Source organism: Strongylocentrotus purpuratus, unplaced genomic scaffold (genome assembly GCF_000002235.5).
Source record: "Strongylocentrotus purpuratus isolate Spur 01 unplaced genomic scaffold, Spur_5.0 spur5_scaffold_8, whole genome shotgun sequence".
In the NCBI taxonomy this organism is placed as follows: Eukaryota; Metazoa; Echinodermata; class Echinoidea; order Camarodonta; family Strongylocentrotidae; genus Strongylocentrotus; species Strongylocentrotus purpuratus.
The window spans coordinates 17,832,367-17,857,739 of record NW_022145614.1 but is presented as its reverse complement, the minus strand read 5'-3'; the positions used below and the strand labels follow the sequence as shown (position 1 = coordinate 17,857,739).

At 40.2% G+C, this 25,373-nt stretch overlaps 1 protein-coding gene and 1 long non-coding RNA gene across 2 annotated transcripts; one reads left to right on the top strand and one right to left on the bottom strand.

Moving 5' to 3' along the window:
• Window positions 1-331: 331 nt before the first annotated feature.
• On the bottom strand, window positions 332-1,249 carry LOC115920291. The gene is made up of 2 exons (XR_004062299.1): window positions 1,169-1,249; window positions 332-396 (listed from the first exon to the last, which is right to left on the bottom strand). It is a non-coding gene; the product is annotated as an uncharacterized LOC115920291 (long non-coding RNA).
• A 14,162-nt stretch (window positions 1,250-15,411) lies between these two features.
• LOC115918385 (NFX1-type zinc finger-containing protein 1-like) lies at window positions 15,412-24,662 on the top strand. The gene is made up of 4 exons (XM_030976084.1): window positions 15,412-19,210; window positions 19,243-19,967; window positions 20,392-20,500; window positions 20,825-24,662. Exons 1-4 carry the CDS (start codon window positions 15,491-15,493, stop codon window positions 21,740-21,742), a joined length of 5,472 nt encoding a protein of 1,823 aa, XP_030831944.1. The 5' UTR covers window positions 15,412-15,490; the 3' UTR covers window positions 21,743-24,662.
• Window positions 24,663-25,373: the final 711 nt, after the last annotated feature.

Here is a 25,373-nt window from a genome sequence, read left to right as displayed (position 1 = left end):
AATGGAAACCTGTATAGGGTGATCTTAAAGAGCGTGTCTTCTATTTCCCATTGATGTTATTCAAAATCTTTAAAAACGACGTTATTTCTCAAGATTTTGCAATAGAGGCTTTGTCATGCTGATTTAAAGAGAAAATACAAAAACAATGTGAATGTAGCTATTTTAAGTCATTCTATTTTTGTGTGTGATTTCGTCCTGGATTATCCTAATCAAGAACCCAAAATACAGTGAGAAAATAAAAATAAATTGCTGGAACGTACGAAACAATCAGGCATTTCTTGTAAATTCATTGATAGAACTGCAAGTGGTATCATTTAGACATACTTGATTATGATATTTCTGTCTATGTATTATACCACTTAACATGTAAAGTAAAGTGTATGCTTTATATTAACCCTAATAGGGCCGGGCTATTTGAAGTCTTAGTAGGGCCGGGGGGGGGGCCATTATGGCCCCCCTTAAGATCTCGGCCGCGAAGCGGCCGATCGCCGCGAAAATTTGCATGCATGTCAAGTAAAGTGTAAAGAATAATATGATAATTTCAATTTTTTGAAAAATTCACTCATTTGCATATTTATGGTAATTTATGCAAATAAAGTCATAAAAATCACATTTTTACCCATAAATCATATATTATTCATATTTAAGCATTCTTTTTCACTAGATATATTCATTAGACCATTCTGAATAATAATACGACAAAAAATTTGGAAGAGCCAGCTTATTTCTTATGTTATCCCTTGTTTTGATAATTTCTTATGTATTTCATTGTTTTTTTAACTTATGTATTTCATTGTTTTGTTGTTTTATTTCATCTTTTACTACAATTCAACTATTTTGACTCCCAAAACAACCACCTAAACTTTAATCAAGACCCAATAACCCATGTTTGATCTGTTTTTAGGAAAAATGACTTTTCCATACGTTTTGTACACAAATCACGAAAATGAGCGATTTTCAGGCTGACATGCAAGGACAAAAGGTCACGTGACCTTGTAACCGTAGGTCCGATTTTCAAAAAAATTATTTTAAAAGTTGCGCAAGGCTTGAAAGAAAAAAGTCAGCGAGCGGCGGGGCGCCATCCACATGCGTTCCTGAGCAATCAGAAAAATTGTGGAGGGGGGGGGGGGGCCATAATGGCCCCCCCCCGGCCTTATTAGGGTTAAACGATTTTCTGCAATTTGATGAATGAATTAGTAAATAATCCAAAATTGACCAATGAAGAGCCACATATAATTATTTTGAAAAGCGTGTCTCCTACATGCCCTTTTCCCATTTGTATTTTTCAACAACAAAAAATAACCTTGATATGACCATTTCATAATGTTGATGATACCATAAAGAACCATCAGTCGAAAGTCATATCGAGATGTTTTCATTTATAAATGAAATAACTGGATAATTGTTCAAAGTCGAAAGGAACACATTTTATGGAATCACCTTATTGTTCATCGAACCGTAAAATAACAGGACAAGTATGACAAACAACCTTGAACCGAAGGTTTTTCCACACTCAATAGAGACATACTTCTTTCCCACGTCACATCCATTTTTCAAAACTTGTTACAAGTTACAATTACTGTTTTAAGCTACTGAAATCGTGCATTTGATTGGCTGTGAGCATTTCTTTCTTTTGTCCATTTGATCGTGTATGGTACCATTCTTTATATGAAAAATGCTGTACAATGTATATTTCATGTATTTTCATTTTATGTCTATATAAGAGCAGAACACCTTTGGTAAATCACGTAATTGATATTTTCACAATATTATGTTATGATGGCGGAATGTTTTTGTACTAACAACTGGTACTAAATTAACTTTGAGATAATTGTCCTTAGAACCAACGGTGATGTGTCAAATTTCGCATTTGCTGCCATGATCAGACCGGGGGTGGGGGGGGGGGGGGGGATTGGGTCAATTGTATAATATTGCTTGCGTTAACTTTAGGTGCATTACATCTTACTTAAAGGCAGGGTTTACTACTGCAGCTAGAAGGGATGAGACCACCCAGCGAGCCAGCGAGGCCACTGTGACAGGTGGCTATCTCATTAACTCAGCTCTCATTTAACATAAGAAAAAGAGGATCATGGGGGACCAACAGGCACCGATTTGGGAAGTTTTCTATATAGAGGGAGCAAGTAGGACAGTGTGCCTTTAACGAGTGAATAAAATAATGTATATTACTTGATTATCAGTTGGTAAACTGCAATTATTGTACGTGTGACATATTTTCTTAACGATATGAAGAACTACTTAAGTTTAGTTTAATTTCGGCGACCATCGAATAAATATTCCTGGTATTTTTGACCACACTCTTATTAAGATCAGGAGGTAATGTATTACACATCGGAATGCAAGTGTTTGCAAATGATTGTGAAAAGGATGTGTTATGTTTGTCAACTGCTAGATAAAATATGACATTACGTTATAAATAGCGCATCACTTATCAAATATATAAGTCATTTCAAAACCAATGTGTATATTTTATTGCAGTTATCGTATTATTAGTCTTAAATCCTCAAGTTATTGTTCATGTACGTGCAAAGATGTCTAATTTAGTCATGCATGTTTTGCAAGGTTATGAAAACTGTAAACGGGAAAAAGCTTCGTTGAATTTTAAATTAAAAAAAGAATAAGTTATATTGTTATATCTGAATTAAATTTGGAAATCAAAGATTGAAAAACTCATTGCATAGTGATCGAGTACGTTCCACTTACTCAAATGGTATGTCACAGAGTTGCGTTTTATCGATTAAAATTAATACATCATTTCTGTTTTTATCATTATTATAATTGTTTGCTTTTGATAAATCACTGTACATGTACATTCCTAGTACACTTTCCCTTTACGATAGACGCAGGAAGGCAACACATTAAAAAGAGGGAGAGATATAGAGATGAAGACGCATTGGAACGATTTTTAGTTATGCATACAATGTTACCAATAAAGTTGGAATATTTTTCTTCACCTCCTTTCATTAAAAATAACTGTTACAATTATTCTTGATAACGTTTCTATCTTCTAAAAGCTTTATTGATCAATCTCTACGACCCTTTAGATCTATAAAAGTATGAGAATATATAAATGTTATCTTCATCTATAAATAATAAATCATGTTATCACAATTATTTCATCAAAAGAGGTCGAGAAAAAGTATTCCAACTTCATGGGTAACAGTGTACAGGTGCATGTCATTGACAAACAGTGACAGGCTATGTGTAAGTCTGTTCAAGTGTGAGTCTAGGATTTTCACGCGTGTGTGTGTATGTGTGTGTAAGAGATAGAAGATGCGTGTATATGTGTGTGTATGAGATAGAGAAAGAGAGAGAGAGAGAGAGAAGATGTGTGGGTGTGCGTGTGTGTATATATATGAGAGAGGGGGTGGGAGAGAGAGAGAAAAGGCGTGTATGTTGAGAGAAAGAAAGAGAAGAGGTGTATACGTATAAGATAGAGAAATATAATATGTGTGTTTGATGTGTGCGTGCGTGTATGTGTGTGTTTGAGAGAGAAAGAGAGAGAAGAGGTGTGTATGTGTAAGTGTGGGAGATATAGAGAGAAAATAGGTGTGTGTAGGTTGGGGGGGGGGGGGGATAGGGTGTAAAATATGCAACAATGGCATTTCACAAATTGTATGCGAACGCTTGTTATTATTTCGCAATACCCGGTTATGTGCAATTTCCCCATACAGATGTTGCGCAATAGCATGTAGACAACGTCAAAGCAGCTTTTATTTATTTACCAATACCATATCATATAGGCCTAGACAGGGGCAACGATTTCTTTTCATGACCAGGGGAGGGGGGGGGTGGGGGAGAAATGCGAAGAGCGAGGGAGCATAGCGTAAACTGTACTTGCGTGATACCAACGGAATACACATTTCCTACAATACTTACTTGTAGGCCTACATTTTGAAGGATATTATTCAAGGGAGCGTAGCGACCGAGCGAGACATTTTTTTTGCATTTTTATTAATCGTTAGGCTGCACTCTTGGGCCCTCCAACACCGAAACAGTTTCACGTAGTCTTTATAGTCAGTATTTGCTTTACATATTTTTGCACTTTTTCAAATTTTCCGGGGGGGGGGGGGCGAGTCCCCCATCCCCCAGGATCGCCGCCCCTGGGCCTAGGCATACATTATTTGAACATGGTTGTCTTTCAGGAATTCATGGTATTAATTTACGTTATAATGAATCGGATGCGATTGGAACGATTTTCAGTAAAGCATACATTGTTACCAATAGAGTTCGAATACTTTTCTTCACCTCCTTTCATTACAAATAACTGTTACAATTAATTATTGATAACGTTTCTATCTTTTAAGAGCTTTATTCATTTTGATCAATCTCTACGACCCTTTAGATCTATAAAAGTATGAGAATATATAAATGTTATCTTCATCTATAAATAATAAATCATATTTTTACAATTATTTCCTGAAAAGAGGTCGAGAAAAAAAAGTATTCCAACTTCATGGGCAACAGTGACAGTGTACAGGTGTACTTTTTGTCTACCATGTCATTGACAAACAGTGACAGGCAAATTATGTGTAAGTCTGTTCAAGTGTGAGACTATGATTTTCACGCGCGCGCGTGCGCGCGTGTGTGTGTGTGTTTGAGAGAGAGAGATAGAAGATGCGTGTATGTGTGTGTATGAGAGAGAGAAATAGAGAGAGAGAGAGAGAGAGAGAGAAGAGGATTGTATGTGTGAGTGTGGGAGATATATAGAGAGAAGATGTGCGTGTATGTGTGTGTGTGTGTGTGTGGGGGGGGGGGGGGGGCTAGGTGTGTAAACTATGCAACAATGGCATTTCACAAATTGTATGTGAACGCTTGTTATTGTTTCGCAATACCCGGTTATGTTGAATTTCCCCAGACAGATGTTGCGCAATAGAAAGTAGACAATGTCAGAGCAGCTTTTATTCATTTACCAATACCATATATAGGCCTAGACAGGGGCAACGATTTCTTTTCATGAGCGGTTGGGGGGGGGGGGGGGGTTGGGGGGGGGGTTGCGAGGGGCGAGGGAGCATAGCGTAAACTGTACTTGCGTGATACCATTAGGTTCATGGTGATACCAACGGAATACAGATTTTCTACGATACTTACTTGTAGGTCTACATTTGGAAGGATCTTATGCGAGGGAGCGTAGCGACCGAGCAAGAATTTTTTTTGCACTTTTATTAATCTTAACGCTGCGCTTATGGGTCCTCCAACGCCGAAAAAGTTTGACGTAGTCTTTATAGTCAGTATATGCTATACATATATTTGGCACTTTTTCAAATTTTCCGGGGGGGGGGGGGGGCGAGTCCCCTGTTCCCCAGGATCGCCGTACCTGGGCCTAGGCATACATTATTTGAAAATAGTAGTTGTCTTTCTTTCATGGTATATTTACCTTATGATGAATCGGATGCGCTTCAAAAATTAACACCAATCAATGAAAATTACCTCCTGTATAAGAATGTCGATCCGTTTGAAGGGAACAAAATCATTAATATTATAATCATCATTCATCAGAAATACAGGAAATGCGATAGCAAAATTTCATTTTGATGAGAGAATTACATAGAGTTTAAATGAATTAATTTGACTGCTCAGAGAAGGGTGTTCATCATGATTTTTCACTTTGTAAGTGTACGCTATGATTATAAGAGAGACTTTAAAATTATGCGTGTACATGCGTCATTATTGCATAAACTTGAAAAATATACTGTATTATGTTTACTTTGTCACCTTTGTTGTGTAAACCGTGGAAGCAGGAAACTCCCTGGTGTAAGGTAGGCTACAGTGTATTTTGATCAAAGCATGGTATAAATAAATTCAGCCTCGATGCAAGCATACGTTGATAATGGCATAAGCGAACTATTCACGAAAGGTCACGGTCTTTCAATTCCGGGTGAATCGCGTCAGACATCACGCGACACACGGGGATCCCCGCTCTCGTACGATAACATAATATTACTGTAGACGTGCTCTGTTGAATACCAGATAATGATTACACGCACAGGAATACAAGCATACTTGTATATGGTTGTATAGTTTTTAATTGCAATCATGAAACCACGCTTTACAATTTTTGCGCTTAAATTAATTTTAAAACTGTTTTTATGGAGAGTGGGGGGGGGGGGGGGGGGGGAGAGGGATTTTTTTATATTAATAAGTATCATGCAGACGTTATACACAACAGTATCGCATTTGAAATAAAGAAATATCAATAAAAACAGGAAATACCTTTGAAAAAGAAAAGTGGAAAAAGTACACCTCAAGAACAAAGAGGAGTTGGGGTGACAGACCATTCATTATATCAATCATAATATATAAATCCTGGTAGGCCTATTAAATTGACGTCTTTAAAATTATGACACCTCCATATACTGTGGAGTGGTTGAGGTATAGTGGTTCAATCACTCGACTCTCAGTGACTTGTCGTAGGGTTCGAATCCCAGCCCAGCACTAATGTCTTTTGGCAAGATATTAATCCACACATGCCGCTCTCCACCTTCATAAATGTATCATGTACATGTATTTCATCTTTTGCACAAGCTGCGCCTTGAGCATTTGACTGTCAAGTGGATTTTTCGCCTTATAAATCTTATGTATTATTATTATTTATATGGACAAAATTGGATACAATATTATATAATTTATTTCTTCCTCTTCTTTTTCCTCTTCTTCTTACTGTTGTTATTATAATTTTAATAGTCATTAGTTAATTGCTCTGAATCTAAGTAGAATTATCAAGACCAAGCTATTTTTTAGACATTATGCTGACATGATATTATGTAAAATTACTAATTATGCGCAGCCTTCATGCTTTAAACCTATTCCTTGACTATTGACATGCATACACTCACTGGGAATTTTTGAGACGTGGAATTCCCCAGGTCTAATAATAAAGCGTGTCTTGATACGCTAGATACCGCACAGACCAGACAGACGGTTACACTCCCATTCTCATATCACACCACTTCGTCGATTGACGTCTCTTTATATTTTGTCCAACAGTCCGTTTTTAACTCACTGGCTCTGAATTGCAGAACTCCGAATATCTTTAATTCAATGACTACAGAATATTCGTGCGACCGAAAAAGCTGTCATAAGGAGCGACTTACATCAGTTTTCAGAGGTATCGCCCTTACCATGAATCACGGGGCTACGGAAATCGCCGCTTAAACTGATGCTCGATATTTCCCCCTGATGCCAGTGTGGAATCAGAAGGGAGGATGCTCCTGATGTCATCAGAGTATTGGTGATTGGTGAGTTTGATAGTTGTTTTTAATAATTTTCTCTAAGAATGAAGACCCATTTGGTAAAGGAACAGAACAGATTTAATCAGTAATCAACTGTATTCTCGAATATTATTGAGGAAAAGTGTAAAGGAATTAACGAAATAAAATACTAGCACAAAAATGTTTTGAACCAGCAACCTTGACAACTTGGCTAATATGACGTCACACTTCAGTACCATAAGGAGAGAGGGAGGGAGATAGATAAAGAAAGATAGAAAGAGAGAGAGAGAAAGAAAGAGAGAGAGGGAGAGAGAGAGAGAGAGAGAAAGAGAGAGAGAGAGAGAGAGAAGGGGGGGGGGGGGAGGGAGGGAGGGGGGGGGGGGGTAACCCCCACCCCACCAGCAAAGATATCCTTTCAAATGACGTATCTCTTATTAGTGCCCTAGCGCTTTATTTTATCTACGAGATGTAACAATTGAAGCTTAAAACCACCGAATCGAATGGATACTGTATTGAACGTATGCTGTTGTTGGCAACGTGTGGGTTTTGTGTACAGGGAAATCCCACCTCTCCAGTAATGGCGGGTGGGCATAGCGCCGCTATTGTAGAGTTGTAGTTTGTAGCATGATAACCCACTGCAGTGCTTGTTGCGGCAGTTTCTGGAAATTACGATCCTACTTCCTACTCTTACATGTTAAATAAGGGCTACAGTTAGCAAGCATTTTTTTGCCCGACTATAAATTTGGGAATTTGTCATTTTCCAACAAACGCATACAAAAGAATATTTGTAAATCACTGGTATCGAATTAGATATAAACCACGTTTTAATTTTATGGGGGAGGGGGGGGGGGGGGGCGGGCAACTGCCCAACGCCCCCATCAGTACGCTATTTATTTATTTATTTATTTTTTTTGCTTCCGAAAATTTGAAAATCCCGGCCGCTTATTCGCTCAGTTGGGGGGGGGGGGGGGGGGGGGGAGGGTGGGGATAGTGACTACTATTTTCTTTTTTTGGCCCTCGAAAATTTGAACAATCGCAATCCCCCCCCCCCCTTGGCGCTCAAGGGGGGGGGGGGTCATCTCCAAAAAAAAGGTAAAATTAACGTGTTTTTACGTTTTTTATCCGGGGGGGGGGGGGGGGCGGCCCCCTGGATCCGCCCCTGGTTGGGGGTGGGGAATGGTTTAGTCAAGTTTGGGATGTATTTTAGTGTGTTGACTGGGAAATCGCTGCGTCCTCCCAGTAATGCAACACTTCCATCCCCATGCATGAATCTACCTTTGTCGAAAAACAAAGAGCAAAAAAGAAGAAAAAAAAAAAAAAAACGCAGGATGTAACAAAAGTCTGTGCCTATAGATGATCTTAGTTAGCTGACAAGGATATTATTAATTCGAGGTGAAGATCTAGGACATTTCAAAAAAGTGTTTGTTTAGGGGGGGGGGGGGTCGGAGTCCTTGCATTCACTTTGTTAATTCGTCTTCCCAATATATATATATATACTTTCTTTTTTAGGGGGGGGGGGGGGGGGGGGGGCTCAGAGCCGCTACTGATCAAAATGTTCTTCTGACTCTCTTGAATTCAATGACTGCGTCATAATTTCATATATTACTTCATTGATTGAAAGGAATATGTATGGTTTTTTACCGTCTCCTTTTCATGTTGTTTTCAATATCTCCACTTTACACCTCTTTCAACCATGTATCCCTAACCGTCTCTCTTCCGATAAAGCCACTTGAAGGGCTGGGGTGGGGCACGGTGCTCCCTAGAGCAGTTTGTTTTGGACCGTTTGCTCTTCGTTTTAAATCATAAACTCAACTTTCAGTGTTTACAAAATATTAACAGTCATGCTTACTAACATGCAATTACAATTTTATACGGAGGAGTGTTGGTGTTGGTTATCCTAATTGCGCCCTCTAGAATCACTACACAAAATATATTATTATTTTTTATTTTTTTCCATTTTTTTTTCATATTTTATTCATTCTCTCAAAAAAAATTGTACATTTATAACATTGGATACAAAATAACAAAATAATTTAACATAGGACTTTATAAATTTACCAATGATCTTTTACATTTACATACAAAAGTTACACCTCTTCATTTTCCTTTGGAGACAAAAAAATGATATATATATATAAAAAGAGAAAAAGCTACAAAACACCTACTACCCCCCCCACCCCACACAACATTTAAACACATAACAAGTACAACAGTATACAAAACACACACCAACATAGAACGAACAAACAAACAAAAGTAGAGGGAAAGAAAAAAAAAAAAGAGAAAAGAAAAGAGAGAAGAGAGGAGGGTCAGGAAGTTGTATATTGAGAAAAAAAAAACTGAAAACATTTATTCTAAACTTTCTAAACTTTCTAAAGCTTCCCATTTCCTTAAATGGGATGTCCAAATCAACCAACACGATCGATTATCCACAAAAATTGCTATTCGGGATAATGCATTAACTTGTTGTCCTTCTGTCTGATCTTCTTTGTCGATAGTGTTACTGAAAATGTTGACTATTGATCATGTGTTAGCGTAAGGAAGTTACTGGAGATTTGTTGATTATGTATTTCAAAATCGATAACTAGTATTTACTTCACCATAAGCCTACTGTATAGTATTCACTTTTTTTTTTTTAAATGCATATTTAACGTCTTAAACTTAAACTAAAAAAAAGACTCATTTACAATCAAAATCTATAATATTATCTTCTGACAATGAATTTTTTAATTATTAACTATCAAAGTTGGGAACAATTTTTCTTTGATACACACTGTCTATTCATTATATACATGCATGTCCATTATCTAGTAATTTCTAGGACTTCCCATCATAAATAATGACCATCTGCCATGTCATATCGACAAGTATGGAGATTATAGTATTAAAATACCAGCGCTCTCCTCCTTTATCAATCTTACTTTGCCAGTCACTCGCTTCCTTTTCTATTTGTTTTCCAATTTAACTTAGGGCCGGAATAACATTAAGCTTACGCTGCAGCCCCTTCTGTATGTAATGTATGTCGATCCTTTATGAATTCAGCACAGGCGCGCCGGAAGCAGTTTGGGATTGGGGGGGGGGGGGGGGCAAACATTCCAGGGGGCTCACCTTTCAGGGGCAGTGCTAGTGACGTAATGTGACGTAATGAAAAAAAAGTTCGGAAGGGGGGGGGGGGGGGGGCAGACGAAAAATCTGCATCACCACCAGTCTTGCACGTAATACATGCAGGTCCCGCGGAACGTTTTTCAAAGTGGAGTATTATCGTTCAGGTAGAGCATAAATTGGCGTGGGGTCCAGGGCATGAGCCTCGGCAGGGGGTCAAGGGGCTGAGCCCCGGAAGCTCAGGGGTTTAGGTATTAATTATGGTTAGATGAGCATCCAGGGGCCCTCTTCAAGGCCATTGACGTGTTCCAAGGGAGGGGGGGGGGGGGGAGACACCAGAAGCTCAGAGGTTTTAATACAGGATTTCCCGGCCAAATTCGCGTGTTTGTCATTCGAATTAATTTACTTTGCATTTAAGTTAGCGCAGATCGGCTTTGCCATGCCAATTATCATTCAATTTTCCAGTTTTTATATTTAATTTAGGATTTTGGTCGAAAGGTTTCATAGATCTGTCATTCAATTTAGAAACTGCTCAATTAGCATTCAAATTAATATTCACTTGTCGAAGCGTAATTTTTATCATTCAAATTAACACCTGTCATTCGTATTCGTAATATTTTTATTCAAGTTAGGAATGTTAGGGGGAAGAATTGCAACAAACTTTTACAGTTTTTAAATAACGCAGTTAACATGCATGATTTGCCATTGGGGTCTAAGCTGTTATTCCATTTATTTATTGTCAGAACAATGCAGATGGGTGTAGTCAGACATAAAGTAAAGAAGGGGCGAAATCAAGGGATATGGCATTTCTGCACGGACATGTTCATATTGCCGGGAAAGGTGGGGGTACCCTCAATCGCCCCTTTTTACTACAGACTCGGAATTTTACAAAAGTAATTCACATCGTCTCATATACCCAGCACACCCCTCTGTTTTTTTTTAAAAGAGTTTCATAGTTTACTTGCCCGCCAGCAGATCGATGGCTAAAGACATGGCTAAATAATGAATCATGTTCAAATTGTTGACTCTAGTCCCTACCCCAGTCACAATATTGTACCCTTCTTCCATAATGAAATTTATGATGAAACACAAGACAAACAACTTCCTTTCATGAACATTTACAAATATACTGAGACCATCAGGTTCGTAGATGCAAGTCGTTTTTTCTTCTTAACAATCAAACTTAAATGCTGATGAATATCAGATAATCTAATAAGTATAAGTGTATAAATGCAAGGAAATGAAATATGATGAAATACACATGAAAAAACAATCTTGAAAGAAAAAGAATGAGCTATAAAAAGTGTGTAATAAACGAGAAATGTATATTGAGTATTGACCATCAATTTAAGTGCACAAAGTGCTAATTTGAATGCTGCAAATGAATTAGAATGCTAGAAGTACACCGTCGCGTTGTCAGAAAATCGTGTTGCGCCAAATCGAATGACCAAATAGCGAAAGAAGCACATTGTTCATTAATTTGAATGAAACATACGTAGATTCTAACGAAAATTCCATAGATTTGAAAACTAGAAAAGCGAATATAAACCCGAGATATACCTGACTGCACTAAAACCGTCGAATTTGAACGCAAGACAAATTAATTTGAATGACAAACTCGCGAATTTGGCCGGGAAATCCTTATTTAACTACGGTCAGATGAGCATCCAGGGGCCGTCTTAGGGCCCTTGGTGGGGTCTAGGGGGCAGAGCCCCGGTAGCTCAGGGGTTTTAGGTATTCAATTACGGTCAGATGAGCATCCAGGGGCCCGCCTTAGGGCCCTTGGTGGGGTCCAGGGGGCAAAGCTCCCGGAAACTCAGGGGTTTTAGGTATTTAATTAAGGTCAGATGAGCATCCAGGGGGCCGCCTTAGGGCCCTTGGTGGGGTCTAGGGAGCAGAGCCCCGGAAGCTCATGGGTTTGAGGTATTTAACTACGGTCAGATGAGCATCCAGGGGCCGCCTTAGGGCTCTTGGTGGGGTCCAGGGGGGCAGAGCCCCGGAAGCTCAGGGGTTTGAGGTATTTAACTACGGTCAGATGAGCATCCAGGGGCCCGCCTTAGGGCCGTTGGTGGGGTCCAGGCCGGAAGCTCAGGGGTTTTAGGTATTTAATTACGGTCAGATGAGCATCCAGGGGGCCGCCTTAGGGCCCTTGGTGGGGTCCAGGGGGCAGAGCCCCGGAAGCTCAGGGGTTTGAGGTATTTAATTAAGGTCAGATGAGCATCCAGGGGGCCGCCTTAGGGCCCTTGGTGGGGTCCAGGGGCAGAGCCCGGAAGCTCAGGGGTTTGAGGTATTTAATTAAGGTCAGATGAGCATCCAGGGGGCCGCCTTAGGGCCCTTGGTGGGGTCCAGGGGGGCAGAGCCCCGGAAGCTCAGGGGTTTGAGGTATTTAACTACGGTCAGATGAGCATCTAGGGGCCCGCCTTAGGGCCGTTGGTGGGGTCCAGGGGGCAGAGCCCCGGAAGCTCAGGGGTTTTAGGTATTTAATTACGGTCAGATGAGCATCCAGGGGCCCGCCTTAGGTCCCTTGGTGGGGTCCGGGGGCGGAGCACTAAAACCGTCGAATTTGAACGCAAGACAAATTAATTGAATGACAAACTCGCGAATTTGGCCGGGAAATCCTATATTTAACTACGGTCAGATGAGCATCCAGGGGCCGTCTTAGGGCCCTTGGTGGGGTCCAGGGGGCAGAGCCCCGGTAGCTCAGGGGTTTTAGGTATTCAATTACGGTCAGATGAGCATCCAGGGGCCCGCCTTAGGTCCCTTGGTGGGGTCCGGGGGCGGAGCCCCCGTAAGCTCTGGGGTTTTAAGCATTTGATTACGGTCAGATTAGCATTTTTTATACCTTATTTGTGACATTGGCAGGTTACTTATTTTTTTCTCCGTCTTTCTTTCCTTTTCTCTTTAACATACTTTTTTCAAAAAGGAGGGGGGGGGGGGGGGGGCTCGAGCCTAGCCACTTTACAGACCATGACAAAAAGGCTTCTAAATAAGCGTATTTTCGCCTGACTGTAATGTAATTTGGGAATTTTCTTATTTCCAACAAACGCATAAAAAGGTATGACTTACAAAAAAATGGAGAAAAAATGCCGGAAAATCATGTCACAACATCAACATTTGTAAATCACTTGTTTCGAATAAGAAATACACCACCCCCCATCAGTACGCCAGCGTTCAGGGGCTCATGTCTTCTCACCCCTATAACAAAAAAAACGGACACGCTTTCCCATTCTCGCACAATATGTCCACGATATGCGCGTATCGCTTTATAGAGACCTCCATTGATAAATACCGTATAGGTGGCATGCGCAAGGTTTATGAAATTTAATTCCTGTGAACTTTCCTTTTTCTTTGAATGGAATTGTATATGTGATTTAATTTAGGTTTTTATTATTGTTACGTTCTTTTGGATTAAAAATCCAAACCATGTTTACTCCTTTACTGTTTTTTTTCGGAGGGGGGGGGGGGGGGGGGCAAAAATGCGTTTTGACCCCCCCCCCCCCCCCCCCCCCCCCCCCCCCCCCTGCCCCCCCCCCCACTTCCGGCGCCTATCAGCACGCAACCATTAAATGAAAACAAAATCCTACGTATCGCTTAGAGACTTAATTGTAATTTGCGTTATATAAAAACTGAGTATTATTATTATTATTATTAGGCTTTTATATGTACTCTATTGTCTAAAACAAAGGGTAGTGTCAATGTCACATTAATGGGCAAGTATGCATGTTTGAATAGATATGCAGCTAAACCTGGCTTAGCGACCGCCTGCCTACAAAGACGTCATTTTTTGTTTCCCTTGAAAATGGTTTCTCATTGAAACATGTACTAAAGGAACCTGTACATGAAGACTCCCTGTCTGTTAACACCACTTTTCTTGTCTCCCTTTGGTGGTCTTTATAGACAAGTTTCATTATATAAGCCAAAAAATAAATTTAATAAAAAAAAAAAAAAAAAAAAATCAAATTTTTATACCTAATTTATATTTTCTTATAGAACTTAATCATATAAGTTTCTCTGTATACTCTAGATATCTGGAAGTTGACAAAGATGTGGGGTGAAGATGATGATGATGACAACGGAGGACGTTTTGCATCTCGTCCTAACTCGAGAGATGACCATGGGAGGGGTAGACGAAGAGGATTTCGAAGGGGTGGGACCCGAGGACAAGGCAGAGGAGGTGCTACGGGTGGAGATAACGTCATGGGGAGAAGACAGAACAGGAGGGAAGGAAGTCGTGATAGAGGAGACGCCATGATGGCTGACAGATTCAGGGGAGATAACTTCCGAAGAGAAGGAAGAGACATAGAAGGAGCGAGAGGAAGGGGACATGATGGAGAGAGAGGAGCTGGAAGGGAAGTTGGAGGCCAAAGAGGCGGTAACAGAGGAGGCCCATTCCGCCAGCGCTACAACGACAGGCAACAAGCCGGACAGCGAGGCGATCGGCCTAGAGGCCGTGGTCAAAGAGGGGGCCACATGGATCAAAACGTAGCTGGATCTAGAAGAGAGGGCTATCGGACACAGGAAAATACTAGGTATAGACCGCTTTGCATGTTTTTTTTCCATAGGCCGATATGGACCAATATTCTCTTACACATGATAATGTGTTGCAATAAATATGCATCTAACAGCTAAATAGGTCAATACATTTTGTTAATGACGACGCCTACTTGTATTGAAGTAAAGAGTAGTCAGTTTGGTAGAAATTGTACACAATTAGCCCTGTAAATGTTTTATACACTACTTTTTTCAGCGTGTTGACACATTTTTATAACGGTGATTTAAAAGAAAAAAATGTAAATTGCAGCTTGTATCAATCTTGAAATGTATGAAATGGATGAGGTAAAAGTGAATGAAAGCTTTTCATGACATGAATATATATCAATATATATAGCTTTACATCATTTAATTTCTACCATTTCAGATATGGACAGACCCAAGGAAGATACCCGAAGAACCAAGGTAACTTCAGACCGCTTAGTTCCAGACTTCTCAGGGAAATACTTGAAAAAGACCCTTCCGAGGCCGCTACAGAACTTGGGTCCCTGAAAGGAAACCTTCAAGTGGGTCTCAACGAAGATGTGATGAATGAGGTACAACAGCATCTCCTTTGGGAGGCTCTAGCATTTATTTGTGGAGCTCTAGGTGCAGAACAAACAGTGATCATGCTCCTGACAATGGCCCTCGACTCCAAACTCTGTCGTCAGCATTTACTCACGTTTTTGACCAATCTCAGGCGTCCAAGAGAAAACATCGGCGCAAGGCGGTTAAACCTTTTGAAGAATGTCATCACTGTCTTCCACTCAGCCATGCAAAGTTTGCCAAGCCGTGCTTCAGATCTCAAAGTTGCAGTCACTCTCATCTCCGATGCTGTAGCAGACATGGAAGAAGACGATAAACGTGATGACATCATGGAGTCAATAAAGTCGTTGAGTAGTCACATTGAGGACATTGAAAAAGAGAGGGAAAAAAAGAGACAGATGGATCGCATTTCTAAGAACCCACCCCCTGACGACTTCCGCCAGCAAAACATTCTTCCCACTGTCAAGGAATTGCAACCCGGATATCAGCCGTTTCTCCGTCCTCATCTGACGAGAGGTGTATATGCCGATGCAGATCACTACCTGGATGTTCAGTTCAGACTTCTGAAAGAAGACTTCATCTACCCTCTTCGCAATGGGATATCAGAGTACCTAACTTTCAAGAAGGCGAACCCTGACAGACGGGCCAAACTTCAGGATGTGCGAATCTACGAGGAAGCTCACTACGAAAAATCTGTCCGTGATTTCTCCGGAATTTCACATTACATGGCTTTCAAGAAGTTACCTCGTGTCCGATGGCAATCGACAAAACGACTCATGTACGGATCATTGCTCATTCTATCAACGGATGATTTTAAGTCCTACATATTTGCTACAGTGGCCAAACGGGACGTAGCAGATCTAGAGAAGGGAATGGTAGCCATAGCATTGGTCGACCGAGAAGATGAAGATGCATCATGTCTACTGAATAAAAGTTTTGTGATTGCAGAGTCATCTGTCTTCTTTGAAGCTTATCGCCCAGTTCTCCTGGGTCTCCAACGAATGTCTGGCCCATGCTTGCCGTTTTCCCAGTACACTTTGAGCATGATTCACGATGTAAAGCCACCCAGGTATCTCCAAGATCGGATGGTAACTGAAGACGATGAAATGTTCATCAATCCATGTAGCATCAATATCTCACCTCTGCTGAAAGGCAACCGACGATACTCTCCAAAAATCGACGTGCTTGACGATGGTGCTTGGCCTGATATTGAACATGTACAGCTCGACCAATCACAATATGAAGCTGCCAAGACTGCTCTCACCAAAGAACTTTCTGTCATACAGGGTCCACCAGGTACCGGCAAGACGTACATAGGTCTAAAGATCGTAGAGACTCTTCTCCTCAACAGAGAAGTCTGGTCAAGTGAAGAAAACCCTAGCCCCATCTTACTCGTGTGCTACACAAACCATGCACTGGATCAGTTTCTGGAGGGTATCTTAACATTCCATCGCACTGGCATCGTTCGAGTTGGAAGCCGTAGCAAGAGTGAGCAGTTGCAGGCCTTCAACCTTAATCGGATGGTCGGTCGGAGGGGAGTACACGATGAAGAGTACGTTCAGCGAAGGGTTCGTCATGTCAAGAAAGAAGTTGACGCTACAAGGAGACGTGTGGAGAGAACGCAAGCCAGGATAGAGGGTGCAAGAAATGGGATCATCAACGAGTATGAACTAGGCCCTTTTATGTCATGGCAGCATTACAACAGCCTCCTGCGTCTTTCTCATCTGAAACAGTTAAACTCCTGGCTTGTAGAGTGGCTTCTCTGTGAGAGTCATAATGACAGGGATTGGAACCAGCAAGAGAAACGGGAAACACTAGAACAGAGAGATAACATGCAAGAAGATGAGAGGGAAGAAAGCACCAAGCATGCTCCTGTGGCAAATGAAGCAACAGTCGAGGTAGAATATGAACGAAGTGCCATCGAGTCTGAAAGAATGATTGACGACGAATATGGTGAGGAAGATTCTGATGAAGAGGAAGATGAAGACTATCCTTTCCTAGGCCTTGACTTAAATGTTCTGAACAAACCAGAGCACAGTATCTTGCGGAGGTTCATCCAAAGGAAGATGTCTGGAAAAGATGTCATCGATCCACGTGCTCTTCAAACGATTATGGATGTCTGGAGTATGCATCCAAATGATCGATGGGCACTCTACCATATTTGGTTGCAAAACTACCTACATCAGTTGAAAGGGAAACTGCAAGCATATGACCTCAAATTCAAGCAACTTTGTGGTCAGCTAGATGAGGCAAAAGGCGTAGAGAAATACCACGTCCTCCGACAGGCAACTATAATCGGTATGACTACAACTGGAGCAGCTAATCACCAGCAGGTTTTGCAGAGAGTCCGGCCAAAGATCGTTGTAGTAGAGGAAGCAGCTGAGGTACTGGAGGCACACATCATCACGGCATTAAATGCTTCATGTCAACAGCTGATTCTCATTGGAGATCATCAACAACTTCGTCCGAAACCAAACGTCTTCCTCCTGGCCAAGAAGTATCATCTGGACGTTTCATTGTTTGAAAGACTTATCAACAATGACTTTCCTTACTCACAGCTTGAGTTGCAACATCGGATGCGTATCGAGCTTTCGGGTCTGATGAGAAGGCACTTCTACGACAACCTTCATGATCATGACACGGTGAAGCAATACGGAAGTGTGAAAGCAGTTCAAAAGGATATCTTCTTTCTAGATCACGCAGAACCAGAAAATGAAATGGAAGATACACAGAGTCACTACAATCTCCATGAGGCCGGACTGGTAGTAGCGTTGTGTTACTACTTCATGCAGCAGGGGTATGAACCTGATAAGATTACAATCCTCACAGCTTATACAGGTCAGCTACTGAAAATCAAGCTCATGATGGATCGTAGCAAGTTTGAGGGAGTCAAAGTTACCTCAATAGACAACTACCAGGGAGAAGAGAATGATATCATTCTCTTGTCCTTTGTGAGGAGCAACAATCATGGGCGCATTGGATTCTTGGGGATTTCGAACCGAGTTTGTGTCTCATTGTCAAGAGCAAAGAAAGGGCTCTACTGCGTTGGAAACTTCACCCTCTTCGCAGAAAAGAGTGAGCTATGGAAGGGAATAGTAAGAGATCTAGAAGGAACGGGATCAATCGGAGATTCCCTTACGCTGCAATGCACCAATCATCCAGAGATGAGGACAGCGGTGAAAACTGCCGATGACTTCAAGAAGGTACCACTAGGAGGATGTAGTAGAGACTGTGATACCAGGCTTGACTGTGGACACGTTTGTCGATTAAAGTGTCACCCAACGGATCTAAAGCATCTCGTTTACAAGTGCAAGGCTCCGTGCTCCAAGGTTATCTGTGAGAGAAACCACAAATGCCCAAAGCTCTGCTCAGACCTTTGTTCGACCTCTTGTTCAGTCATTGTGGAGAAGATTCTGCCCTGCCGTCATGTCTGTAAAACGGAGTGTAAGACCGACATTTGGTCCATCACATGCGAGGAAAAGGTTGACAAAACTTTAAGTTGCTCACACGTCCATCTTCTTCCATGCCACATGCCAACTGAGGGACTTGAAAAGAAGTGCAAAGTCCTTACCAAAAAGGAATTGCAGTGTGGCCACAGTAAGACAGAGAAGTGTAATGGAAGTGGTCGATGTGATGAGATAGTCTTGAAAGTTCTGGAATGTAACCATATCTGCCAAGCAGCGTGCCATAAAGATCCAGAGGACATCAGATGCAAGGAAAATGTTGAGAAAACACTGCCATGTGGACACACGCATACTCTTCTCTGTTCCGCAAGTATTGACAATGTTCGGTGCAACACGATTACCCGAAAAGTCGCTCATGTGGACACGAAATCATAGAGAAGTGCTGTCATAACAGTAAATGTTCCGAAGTAGTAGAGAAAACCTTGCCTTGTGGTCACAACTTGAAGATGATTTGTTCGACCGAAGTAGAAACAGTAGTATGCAAAGCAAGGTGCAGTAAGGAGCTTCCATGTGGCCACATTTGCAAGGAAAGGTGTGGGGTGGATTGCACAGAGAACTGCACAGAGATGATCACCAGAGATGACTGGCCATGTGGTCATGAGGTAACCGTTAAATGTTGCGACGAAAGCGACGCATGCTACATCGCCTGTGAGGAGATCTTGATATGTGGGCACAAGTGCAAAGGGACCTGTGGAAAATGCTCACAAGGTCGTTATCACCACCCCTGCATTGAGACATGTAAGAAAAAGCTGGTGTGCGGACACGAATGCGCCCTCAAGTGCGGTGCACCATGTCTTTACTGTAAAATGAAATGTCTGCGGCGTTGTCGTCACTCGCAGTGCAAGCATCCGTGCAGTGAGCCATGTGATGTTTGTACGAAACGTTGTAACTGGAAATGTGAGCATCACGAGTGCAAGACGTTGTGCTGCGAACCTTGTGACAGACCTCCATGCAACAAGCCCTGTCCGAAGAAACGGAAATGCGGTCACCCTTGCATCGGTCTTTGTGGTGAGATCTGCCCCAATAAATGTCGCATCTGCGACAAAGAAGATTTGGAGCAACGTTTCTTTGGGACCGAAGATATCCAGACGGCAAGGTGAGCTGAATGTTATGGAACCATTCTTTAAGAAATAAATCAGGGAAGACGCCTACAAGACATATGAAAAGAGATGACTTTGAATAATCTCATTCTGCTTCATGTTAAAAAACTAAATTATACAATATAAAGGTTAACCTGTGGTATTCTCCTGCTTATATTTTGTCATTTTGTCATACATGTCTATGTAAAACAAAAAATAGATCTCATTGGAACAAAATACCCTTTTAGTACTTCGATAATACATCTAGATTTATATTGCTCGTCATGCTCCTTGAAAGATAAACTTGAATTATTAGAAAAGAAGTAGAACAATTTTGTAGAATGTAGAAAACATTTCCTTAAAATATTATGAGAATATGCCAAGAGCAGAGCTAGATGCATGATTTAACAAATTTCCAAATTTCTTTTGCTACGTCTATAGGTATATTCAACTAGAAGACTGTGGACATTACTTTGAGGTAGAAGGACTTGACAAGTTCCTGGGACTCGGCATAAAATCCAACGGTGCAGAAATATTTACCAAACTATCGGTAATACTACATTTGTTTTCATGAATTATCAATTAATTTGTCATTTCACTCTTATAATTCGTATCATATCACAATACTTCTAGTACGCTTTATCGTAGATAGATATTATATACTCATAAAAGACACACCTCTTAATCAAGAAGGACATGTACGTGTAAATGTGTTTAAAGTAGAAGAACAAGAATTTGGCATAATTTATAATAACTCTTCTAAAAATAATACATTCTTTTAACTCCTTACGTTTTTGATGTATCAGTTTGGTCTTAATTGATTACTGTGATACTGTAAAATTAATACAGGTTTTTATTTTGTTTCATTTTTAAGGTAAAAACCTGTCCAAGATGCGAGAAACCCATCCAGTTAAGTCGTCGCTATAGTAATCTCTTGAGAGAATCTTCAGCGATCAAGCCGCGAATCGTGGAAAAGCTACAGGGTGCTCGCAATAGCAATGAATACAATCACCTCCTCCGTAAAGTCAACTCAGCCGTCATGTCGGCGAGAGAAACCATTCGGCTTTTGTCACCCAAATCACCACTAGCGTTGAGTAGATACTCGCTATCATCGCGATTGGGGTCATTGGTAGAGAGTAGAAAGTCAACGGCGAACCAGCCATTTTTGGACATGCTTCATGAACTACTCCTGGCATCAACAGAGGAACTGGACAGACATAGCAAGTCATTGCCGAATGTACTCGTAGATCAGCACGCGAACGACCTCTGGAATGAGATGAATCGAGTGACGATCATGTGCGACTTGGCCGAAGTACTGAGGGGAGGAGCAACAGAATCAACCAGAGTACCCAGACTTCTCAAAATCCTAGGTCGGGATAGGAATATGACATTAGCACATCTCCTCCTCAATGGAATTCGCATTGTTAATGGGATCAGCAATACTGGCAGTGTCCTACCGACTTTCAAACGCCCTCCGCGTCTTTCCTTAGAAGTAACCATGTGGTTTACTTGTGCCAAAGGACATCCCGTTTCGAATGATCAGCTCAAGAAGGGCGCGTGCGAGGACTGCGACGTGGCTGAGCAGGAGAGAGTCCGCTCCGAGGCTTCTGCAGCTGCAGGACAACCAGGTGACCATAGACAGAATGTGCCCAGTCATCAAGGTGTTGGTGGTCAGCAAGGCCAGCGGGGTAGGGGACGAGGACGTGGAAGAAGAGGTCGAGGTGGAAGAGGTGGTCGAGGTGGAAGAGGTGGTCGCAGAGGAGGACACCAAAGAAACTATGTCCCGTTTTGAGCCCGAATACGCGATCAGAATATCCGTACATCAGAGATTGCTAGTCATTTTGCATGAAGATGTATACAATCAATATCAAACACGGTTTATGAATTACACTGACCTTCGTATCATCGATGTTTATCCAGATAATGCTGTATTGAAAGATTGTAATTGATCCAAGCTATTACATTGTTCTTTGAGATGAATAACGCGCGGGGAATAATTGATAACGTATTCGTAGTACACTGATTTGCCGAAATCTTTTTAATCTGTTAAAATGTATTGGTCGAAATATCCTTTATCTAAATTAATTTTCCTAATTTATTTGAAGGGCTTTTGAAAGATATGCGAGACTACAATGTCCACAGCAAAAAGAGAAAGCATTTTATGTGTCATTTAAAGGATTGAAATTGTAAGATATCGAAACAATTGGTATTGACCAAATGAGCACTGGCTAGGCTCTGCAGGAGCACACAATTGGCCTGAGCAGAGAAATACTAATTTAAGAGACTGCGTCAAAGTACATGTGAACCATCATTTTTGCATGTGCGTTATGAGGTATGAATAATCGTTTCGTAACGTATGTAAATATTCTTTATATTTTCAACTTATATCTCAATCGGATCATTTGCTGTATATCCTTTCGCTTCGCTGCCCGCAGAATACTAAAACATCACTCGACTTTATCAAACAATGATATAGTGCGAGTTTTTCAACCCTACCAGCGCATTAAGATATGTTTTACCGCGCACTGTCCCTGTTCAATACTTGTAAGTACTGTAAAAATATAGAAGAACGCAGCAAAATATATGTCCTTATAAGAATACAAAGTCGTATCAATATGTTGTAAATAGATATCCACTGTCTTGATCTTCAATATACATGCACTTAGGTGTACATCTGTTTACATCAAGCAAGAGTAGAGTATCACAATTGGAGAAAGAACTTTTAAAATAATGATATTGATCGTATCCAAACGATTCAAAGTTGTTTTAAAGCCAAACTGTACTATAGGAGCCCAACCGCAAAAGCCCTTCTAGCACCATCTCAGGTCAACTGTAGCAGTATGGTCTCGTAACTCGCTGCTTTCATAGCAGCGCTGTTGGTTTTCGCATCGAGTCCTCTGTCTGCGAAGTGGAAATTATTTATTTGGTTACACAGTGTTGGCAAGTTGACCATGAGATGGTGATGTATAATTAACAGTATGTTAAGCCAGAAAGTTCATCAGTTCAGTATCGCTTTAAGTTGGCAAACATGTGAAAATGCTGTTGTGTTTAATATGCAATGTTGATAAGGTTGATCAGTATGTACCCTTAAACGTGTAGTGACAGGCGAATTGTGAGAATTAACATATGAATGTTGTCTCTTGGTCGATAATACATGAACCACCATCCTACTCAGAAAATGAGTATGAAACATACCCCCAATATTTAAATAGAACAGTAGATGTACATGTAGGTTATTTCGGGTAGAGCAGTGCTTCATGCAGTCACGATTCATGTTTAAAAGTTATTTGAATAGTACCCATGCTTTTTTGTGTAATCGATAGGTTTAATTAGAAGCGATGATATTGTTCAGATTAAACAAAATATGTCCAAATATTTTGTTACTGTATTTATTCAAACGAAAAATGGTTAAAACTTGAGCATTTACTGTCTCGTATTATGTACATATTAGTTTAAAAATCATAATCAATTATTTGGGTTTCAAGGAAATAACAACAGTGCCCTCAATTGTATAATGATTAATATAAGGAAAGCAATTTTTGCAGCCAAATGTAAACAGTGTTTGCCAGTTTTTGAACACATAGTATCAGCGATAAAGTGTTATTTAGATATGAAAAAATATATATGTAAAACAAACTTGAATTACCTGTAATACATAGCGTTTCTGTTTGTCATTTCGCCTGATTTTTTGGGCCAAGTAAATCTGTGATATTTTAAAATTGAACTGCAATTTGTAACTGATATCTACAGGTGTATAAATGTTTGTTCTTATCATATTTTTAATGTCATTTTGATATAGTTTAATAAAGGAACCCTGTGGAAGGGGGAAAATAAAAAAAATAAAAAAATATATATATGCTCGAGGTCATCCAGTTGGTGAAACATATCGTATCTATTGAAATATGAGATAGAATCGGGACATATATGTAGTAAATTAAGCTAGTTTATTGGTGGATATAAACACCACAAAATACATACAATATCAACATTTCTAATACGTATACATATCAAAATTTTCATTAAAGGTTTTGTGGAATTCTTCATTACATAAAGAATAAATTTCCATCATATAAAACCAGTAATCTACTATTAACGTTTTGAAGGTTCGACAAGGAAGAGTAGTGTATTAGATGAAAGTCAATCAAAGAATGATAGCCCAAATTGAATAATATTTACAAGTGACACGTACTAAATTATGGAGAAATTAATCTTGTCAGAATTCGGGAAGAAAGGTTGACATTATATTATAATACTGACTTTATATCCTCACGATCGTTTATTATAATAGCATGATTAATTGGTGTTCAATTTTATGATGGAGATTAATTCAACCTAGGTGTAAACTCATCAGTCGTCATGAAACAGAGCAATGACCAAAAAAATGTTTTTTTTATTTTAATTTTATGTTTTACAACTTTCGTGTGGACACAACTTTCATGCCGGATGTGTGTGCAGTGTCATATACTCATTTTCGTACGTGGTTCTTGTGATTTTCAACAATATTCAGTCAATTTCTTTTTAATTTTGATCGTTTCAAAACTCACAGCATATATCAAGTCATATGTACTGCATAATCATTTCAGCTTTTGTTCACATGACTATAGATTGGTATAACATGACCACAGAACTCAAGTTTTTGTGTTTCTGCTGTTGTTCAGAATCATGTATCGAATCACAATATAAATAAACTTGTTATGCTTATTATCTCCGAACACTGTTTTACCACATGGTATCTGTACTGTTTTATCGATTCAGTGGTTTTCCTCCTTTGCAGGGGCGTTGATCCATCTACAGTAGTGGGGGGGGGGGGGGGGAGCATTATACATGCGAGGCAATATATGACTTTATCTCTGTGTTTGTGTGCTTGTGTGTGTGTGTGTTTGGGGGAGGGAATCTTAGAGGCCCCACCTCATTCCAACATGGAAACTTCCAAATATTCTGTCAACTGTCATATTATATTCACGAAGTGAGGTGGTCTCTTTGTCTTTGCATCATGGATTACCAATTCTACCTTTCAGAACAAATATACATTGACTATGATCGACTTTAAGTTGGACGTAACCATGGCAGGTCATTCATGCCGCTGTATGCTATCACCATTAACTGGCATTGGTCTCATAAAGGACATACAAATCATGGTCACAATCTACATAAATTACAATTTTTTGAATAATACATTATTATAAAAGGAAAATATGACATCTAAAGGTGATACATCTATAACGGTGATAACAAACAGTGACACGAACATCCTGCCATAGTTAAGTCAAACTTAAAGGCAATAAGTCTTTGTAAAACACCCCCCGATCTGACATGATTATTAATATCTTTAATTTAATACGGTAAATAAGTTGTGATAGACGTGATAATGAAAATAATGACAGATGTATTACAAAAAAAAAAAAAAAAAATAAAATACAGTA